The sequence below is a fragment of the Limulus polyphemus genome, unplaced genomic scaffold (assembly GCF_000517525.1).
Source record: "Limulus polyphemus unplaced genomic scaffold, Limulus_polyphemus-2.1.2 Scaffold3292, whole genome shotgun sequence".
Lineage (NCBI taxonomy): Eukaryota > Metazoa > Arthropoda > Merostomata > Xiphosura > Limulidae > Limulus > Limulus polyphemus.
In genome coordinates, this window is record NW_013668902.1 from 6,582 (window position 1) to 14,465 (window position 7,884).

Consider the following 7,884-nt stretch of genomic DNA (forward strand, 5'->3'; position numbering starts at 1 on the left):
TAAGCTACGAGTAGAATTTATAACTACTTTGAGGGAAAATTATCTCAGAGACATTTTCTTTGAGATTTGTGAAACCATTGTACGAAAACAAAATTAACAACCTGTAATGATTTTCATATTTATGGGTAACTTTTATGTATTTAAAAGTTTAATTGAATTTAGAAGATTTATAGTGAATTTTTTATAATATGTCATTATGATGCGTGCAGTTATTTTTTATAATTCAAATGTGTCCAGATTACTATATTTTGTGAGATTGGAGGATCATTTTTGTCATAGATCAAAACATGTTGTATCAGGTATAGGGAATTTCAAGTTCTTGTGATCTTCGTGCCCTGCAGTTATGGTAAAGTAAACCGAAGCGATTGTGGGATTTTGTCGGTTATTGGAATTTGGTAATTAATATTAAAATAAGCGTCAAATTCAGTTAAAGATGGCTGACCGAAGGGCGGAATTAGAAAGAAAAAAACAAAAGCTTGCAATGATAAGGGAAGAAAAAGAACGAAGAAAAAGAGAAAGAGAAGCAAAGGAGGTTAGGCTTAATATGATTCTAATTAATATACTTGTCATGAGACATCAGCTTTAGGCCTACTAATAACATGTTTTTAAACACTACATTTCGTTATCTAGACTAGTCCGTTGAGGATTTTGAAGAATTAGAAGAATTTATAATATTACTAGCATTTCAACTACACTATAGTAATATATTTGTCATATCCATTGCCGACGATACGTTTCGCTTAGTCCTGAGCTGTATCTTCATGAATTTCTCCCTCTCTTCTTTTTTTTTTAAATTTTAGTGTAAATTGTTTTGTTTACATCAGTCACCTGATTCATGTTATTATGAACTGAAACTGTAGTTGAAGTTTGAAGCACGAAAACCTTACGTGTATAAATGAACGATCCACTCTTGGGTTCTTGGAAATTATAATAAAAATACTCTTTTTATTTTGCTTAAGCATAATAAATAATATAACAGAAAACAAAATATCACAATGCTTGCTTGTTTGTATTTTAAAATTTGATACACTTTAAGTTTAAGTTCATGTGTAGTAGAATTTCCAGTTCACCATTGAAATAATTTATATGATTATTAATTTATGGACAACAAGGGACTATTTGGCCCTTCAACATCAAGGCACATCTACCCTCAATAAAATGAAAAGTAGAAATTTAAATCCATCTGTTTTTTTTATTTTAGGAAACCATTGATTCTTCTAAAACTTTTATAAGGTGCCACCCTTCTTTCTGCTAATGGTAAATTATTCTATAACTTATAAGTTAATTACCTGAAACAAAAAATATTATCTGGAGCTTAGCCTTTATTTTCCAAGTCTTAAACTTGTGCCCTCACAACATGTCTTCAGAATTCAGCAAAAAGAAATCGGATAATGATAATCTTGTAAACTTCAGTAGGATCACCTCTTGTCCATCTTTTTTCAAGAGAAACTAAATTAAGAGATCTTAACCAATTTAATATATCTGGAATCATCCTTGTATTCCTTCTTTAATTCCTGTCTACCATATCCTTTCCTAGATATGGAGACTAAAACTGCACAGTATTCTGAGTGAGGCTTAGCTAGTGATTTTGGGAAAAGAGACAGTTACCTCTAGCATAGTTAGGGTACTCTGTTATTTAGTGTACTGATAAAAAGCTTCTTGTAACAGAAAAATGAGGACTAGAATTTGTTTGCCAGGTACTGAATTACAGGGCATTATAGAGTGCATTGATAGTTTAGTTAGCATACCAAAAACATTCTTTTTGAATTCATGTAGAGGAAAATGATGTTTATAATTGTAAATTAGTAGAACTGCTTAAAAAATACAAAGATACATTTAGAGCAACAGATAAGGCTGTTTGAACCTCTGGTATAATTTTCAGGGTAAAGGTGAATTATAAGGTAGAGATGGGTTTCAATTAAGCAGGTTGTTTGTGAAAGTTCTTAAGTCTGAATTATGCCTTAAAGATAGTTTATACTAAACACAGTTTGTGATGAGGGAGCTTAGGAAACTGAATATGCAGTAGGAAGCTAGAGCAATGAGGAGTTTATAAATTGGAAATTTAGAGCATAATGAGTTAAAATTATGGTTTTGAAATGTTGTTATGAAATAGTTGGTTCAGTTATAAAATTAGTTGCTATTATTCCAATATTAGGACTTACGAGCATTAATAAAAACAAGGGCTATAGTTGAATACTATGATATAATGGGAATAACTGAAATATAGTTTGATTTGGAGAACATTTATTGTGGGTATTATTTTAAAATTCCTGGTTATAAGCTGTTAATAGTGCTAGCATGAAAAAAAGAGGGGGCAGGATGGCTCTTTATATAAAGGATGAATTGCAACCTATTGGGATTGAAACAAAAAAATGAGTGAAAGGTTTCTAATTGGCAGTTATTATGTGTCACTTCATTATTAGAGCTGGATAATTAGTGGAATTTACTAATAGATTGTCAGGCTCTTTTATCAATGACAATCAACTAATTATTCCAACTACCTAAGGCTCATAAGAATAAACAGTCACAAACACTGATTTTGATTTTCATGAGTTGTGACACAAATCAATTAACTTTTTTGATGAACCTTGTAACCGCTATGTATTGCCTGAATGTATTAAGTCTATCTTCATGAAATTTGGTAAGGTTTTTGTAAATAGTGCAAGTCTTTAGTCACAAAAAAAAAGAATTGTTAATAAACTAATTTTGTTACAGGTTTGTCTGTGAACATAAGAAGCCTTTGCTGAATCAGTGTCAGTGAAAAGTGATTTTTATGCTAAGATTAAAAATACTTTTCATCCTATAGTTTTATATTTCATTTGTATAATCCTTAGAACCTCCTAAATATTGAAAAGTTTTTCAAAATAAAACTTTTTACTTTATTTCTTATTTTCTCAACCCTAACACTAACTGTGGAGAAATCATCAACAGAGTTGAAAATATTAAATAACATGAAATATACTTTTTTCATACAATGTCTGCAGACTGTAACAGGCAATGACAATTATTTATCTTAATAGCCTAAGCTTTCTAACTTTTTCATATCTTTTAGTTTTATTATCTTACAATGTTATTAGACATCTGTCAATATGTGAAACTTAATATGTCACAACAGGACAGCTTAGTCTAAACAAATGAATCAAGTTACTTTGTGTGACCTCACACTGTGACTTATGTGAATGGGTTAAGCTAGTGATAAGGAAAAATATTCTTATTGAATTTTTATCATTTTAGTTTCTTATCAAATGTAATAATTTTTACATTTTTACATTTTAGTTACTTTTATGCAAAACTATATAACGGTAAATAAGAAATATATATAAAAATAGATTTAAGACTATCTTCAGATCTCTGGCCTTTTTTGTTCATGCAAATGGATTTTTTTCACACTGTGTAGGCTGTCCACAAAATAATTTATATAGCTTTCAAATGTGAATTTTAGAAAACAGAAGGTATATCACACAATAAAATAGAATTTCCTAAAACTACTATAATTTATCTGGCTTTCTAACTAAGCTATAAATAGATTAATAAAATTCCATTAGTGCTTGGAGCATTGACTTCATCGAACACAGGATATTACTTTCTCAATAACTGCCATCTCTATCAGCTAAAATATAAACAAAGGAAAGTAAGAGAGTAGTACATTGAATTTTACTTTTTCTATTGGTTAGAAGCATGTTAGCATTGCCAGAAAGAATTATAGATATGGTTTGAAAGACAGAGACAGGATGGTGTGTTATGTGGGTCTCTCAGTAAAGCAGAAAAATTGGATGTTCAGATTTTATTCTTGCTTCTCAATATCAACAGTGTGTGTTTATTAATTTATTACTCTAAAGCATATGTAAGAGTAGAAAGAAAATCTAGACTGGAGAATTCAGACTGCAGGTGCATTATGTGACACAAGGAAGTGAAAATGAGAATTTATCTAAATATTTGCTTTTGAAATTAAGACATTAAAACTTAGATGATATAAAAAGTAACCCTATGTGCAAGTCACAACTTTTTACAGAGTTAAATTCAAAATTTAGTTTAACTACTTCATTATCAATGTATATCAATAAACTTGGCATCCAAACATAGTTAATGAACACAAATTTCAATATTATATATGATTTAATTTCTTAATTTAAGAGAAAATATTTTAAAAAATTGTTTAGTATGCCACATGATACATCTGTGCTATAAGTTGCTCAACGTACATTTTATTACTTCTACCATACAACATTAACAGTGCTTAGCCAGTTAAAAAATTAATCTATATATGTTAACAATTTAGAATATAAAATAAGAACCTCTCACCTTGATTTGCTGAGATACCAAAATATTTAGTAAACCTACCAGACCCCCCCACATCCATTTATTGTTTTGAAGCCAATTGGTTACTCATGCTTATCTGTCTTAAGTACATATTTGTAACCAGTAGAAAAAGCAGATTTTGAACCACTTAAGTCTGACAATTGTTTGTCAATTTTTAAGTTAGGACAGCCAAAATTTACTATGAAATGTTGAAGTGTTCACTAAAATCGTTACTTCAAACAGAAATTAATTTTTAAACCTATTTATACCTTAGTTGGAAAGCCAGATAAATTATAGTATTTTATTGATGTCCTATTTTAGTTAATGGTTCTTTTTTGATTTCTAAAATGCATACTTGAAATTTACAAAAAGTAATTTGTGTTTGCTTCAGTTTCGGAGAATGAATGAGACTTGACACAAGAGTTAGCAAATCACGTTTCCTGAGTGCAAGTAAATTTTATAACACCACAAGTACTAGAGATCATGGTTATTATGTATGCTTTTTATTTGTTGTTATATGTTTTAACAAAAATAACTACAATTTAAACATTTATGAGTAAACAGTTATAATATTTAGACATACACACTATATGATTATTGAAATGTTTTTGTATTTGGCAAATAATGATGAGTTTCATATTCATACTTTGTAGGCTAGTTGACTATATATATATATAACTATAAATATGTCTACTTAACATGGGTTATTCTTCTACACAGCTGCAAAGTACACATCTCAAAACCCTTTTTTTGCAACTATATTATGAATGTATACCAACAAACTTACCTCTTAAAAATGTTTACAATTTAAATTTCATATAAGTTGTAATTTTTTAATTTGAAAAGGAGATATTTAATATTTCAATCTTCGCCTGTCTGTATCATATGATACATCTTTGCACCAAATTGTTCATTTCATATATTTTCCTTCTACCGCTTTATCTTCCCTGTTTAGCACGTATTCCTTATACTGTAGATATTGCTAAGCCATAATGTAAATTTCCCTCCAAGCTTATTGCTTTAATAAGATATAACAAAGAGTTTCATGTGTTTGCATGCTTCTCATACCTGTTGTTACGTTTTGCCAGAAAAAGCATAATGGCTCACATAGTGATTTATTGTTGAGGCAGGGGGGATTACTGTTCCATACCTATAAATATTAATAAAACAGAAGCAGTGTTTAATAAACAAATAAAGGTTTAAACTGCACATATAAGTAACTAGCAGAAACATTGCCCTATGGGTCAGGATCTTGGTAAGCTGAACAGTGTGCTTCTCTGTCATGGAATTACTCCTTGCTTCTTCTAACTGCATCTTGGTCAGCAAATTGATGTGCTTCTGTTTTTTGGGCTTATTTCTGGGTTCTTCTCACTGGATCTTGCCCCTCATAACTTGGTGAGCAAGCCTTTCTTTCTTTCTGTAACTTGCATCTTGACATTTTTTTTTTTCAAAGTTTCAGACTTTCTCCATAATAAGTCACTTTTTTGTTTGGTAATTTTTAGCATCAAGATTTTTGATGTTCTTTATCACTTTATATTCATGCTGAAGTAAAAAATAACTTATGTAACTTACAAAGATCGAGTTACTACAAAATTCCTGCAAGTTTGTATGCAACAAATCTCCACTAGGAAGATTCACTTTGAAATTCTGCATTAATCTCACTTTACCACAATTTTAGAAGTTTATTAAAAAAATTAATTTTGTCGATAATAATAAATGTGCAAAATTAATGTACATTATTAAAAAAGGAAAGAAGTACCATTTCTCCATTAAAGAAGTGATTTAGAATTTTTTTTTATAAAATAACATCCTGTTGTTTTTTAAATTTCAGCGAGGGTCTGTTTTATAACATTTTTCATTTTGGTGCAATATATAGTTGTTATTGACTTATTTCTTTAAAAAAGTGGACACCTGCACTAAATTTTTTATAAGAGACCCAGTTATAATGAAACATTTTTGGATACAATTTCCCTTCACTTTGATAGTATGTTACTGGTAAGTTACAAATAATTTTAAACAGCTGCACAGAGCTTCTAAACAACAAAAAAGGAACAATATTTACAAAATACACATTGTATGATTCTGAACTTGAATTTTAGCCACAAAAAATGGGGATTAATGATAAATAGAATTAGAAAAATAGTGAAGTATGGTTTAAATAAGTTTCAACACTGCTAGGATCCTGGTAACTTGTGATTAATTATAGAAAGCTGCAAACAACTAGTTGGAAGTTTAAAATATTTCTCTTTTATGTTACAAAAAAGGGATAGAAATGTTTTTGTTCTTTAATAGTTGATATTAAGGTACATTGCTTTGATTTGTCTGATTTCTAGAAAGAAGTCTAAAAAAGTGAATGATATGATTGATACAAATTATTTGTGTTTTTGATTTCATAGAGTGAAGATGTCCCTATGCGGGTGACAAGACCAGACAAGGATTTGAGAACTGAAACAGAAGAATTATTGTCTTCACTAGGGATACCACTAGGAAGTGGTAAAAAAAATCAGTTGTTATTAGGGTCAAATATTTTACCAAATTTTCACATATGGTTCTGTAAACATTAGAATGTGTCAGGATATATGGTATCACAGTAAGAAAATTTTTTAGGATATAATAGATTCATATGTATGGGTAGTGCACAGTCATGTTAAGGTAGTGATTTTGAATGAAATAGATATGAAGTAAGGTTTTAAATATGTATATGCAAATTATTTTAAATTGAGTTTTGATATATACATATAGATGATTTGAAAGTTCAGAATTGTTTTTCTCTTTTTTTACAAAATTAGAGCCAGAGTACAAGAAACAATGCTTATGGCCAAAACATGGTTTCTGATAGAGCTGTTGAAAAAAGACTATAGGCTTGTGTAACTGGGAAAAAAAAAAAATTACTATTAGAGTCCACTACATCAAATTAGGTGTACAATTTATAGTAAAGAATATAAATAATGTTATAAAGACTGACTACACAGCTAAAAAATATAGTATGTAAAGCAATTGTAATTTGTATAATTTCTTAATTTTCAAGGTAATATGAATAAAAAATTTTTGGACAGTCTAAATGCCCCTTTCCCTGGTGGCTCAGATGTAAAATTGAGGACTTGTAACTAAAATTTGAGGCTTGATTCTTGTGGTGGTTACAGTTTAGATGACTCATTGTGCAGCTTTTTGTTTAAAACAAACACCTAAACATAGGCAGAATGGGTGATAAGAAAATTAAAGTCTTTAAAACTTGGCATGTCCTTGAAATTTACTTTATAAACAGCACAGATTTATTAGAAACATAGTACATATGTCGATGACGAGGAACCCACTTTGAGACTAATAATGGTTGGTGACGGCTTGAATGGGTAATGAAGAAAAACTTTAATATAAGTTTAACATAACAGCAAATGTACAACGTTTCGACAAGGTTTTGTCATCATCAGGTACAAGTAATTTACACTGACATGGATATATATATACAGTATTGAACAAAGAAGTCACATGACTGGAACTCTGGGCAGTTATTGCATATTATTTTGTAAATGACATTGATATTGTGTGATTCTAAATAATTTTTGTTAACTTCTGTTCTATACAGAA

General features: G+C 29.5%; 1 protein-coding gene across 6 annotated transcripts in view; it reads left to right on the plus strand.

The window, feature by feature from the left end:
- Positions 1–262: 262 nt before the first annotated feature.
- The window catches only part of LOC106469087 (cytoplasmic dynein 1 intermediate chain 2-like), a 98,745-nt gene continuing 91,123 nt past the window's right edge, over positions 263–7,884 (plus strand). For 4 of the 6 annotated variants that reach the window (XM_022397496.1, XM_022397498.1, XM_022397497.1 and 1 more), the window contains exons 1-2: positions 263–532; positions 6,696–6,792. In XM_022397496.1, coding sequence (XP_022253204.1) covers positions 434–532; positions 6,696–6,792 — 196 coding nt within the window. In that variant the 5' untranslated portion in view covers positions 263–433. The remainder of the gene's footprint in view (positions 533–6,695; positions 6,793–7,884) is intronic. The other 2 variants (XM_013929541.2, XM_013929542.2) reach the window with 1 other exon arrangement.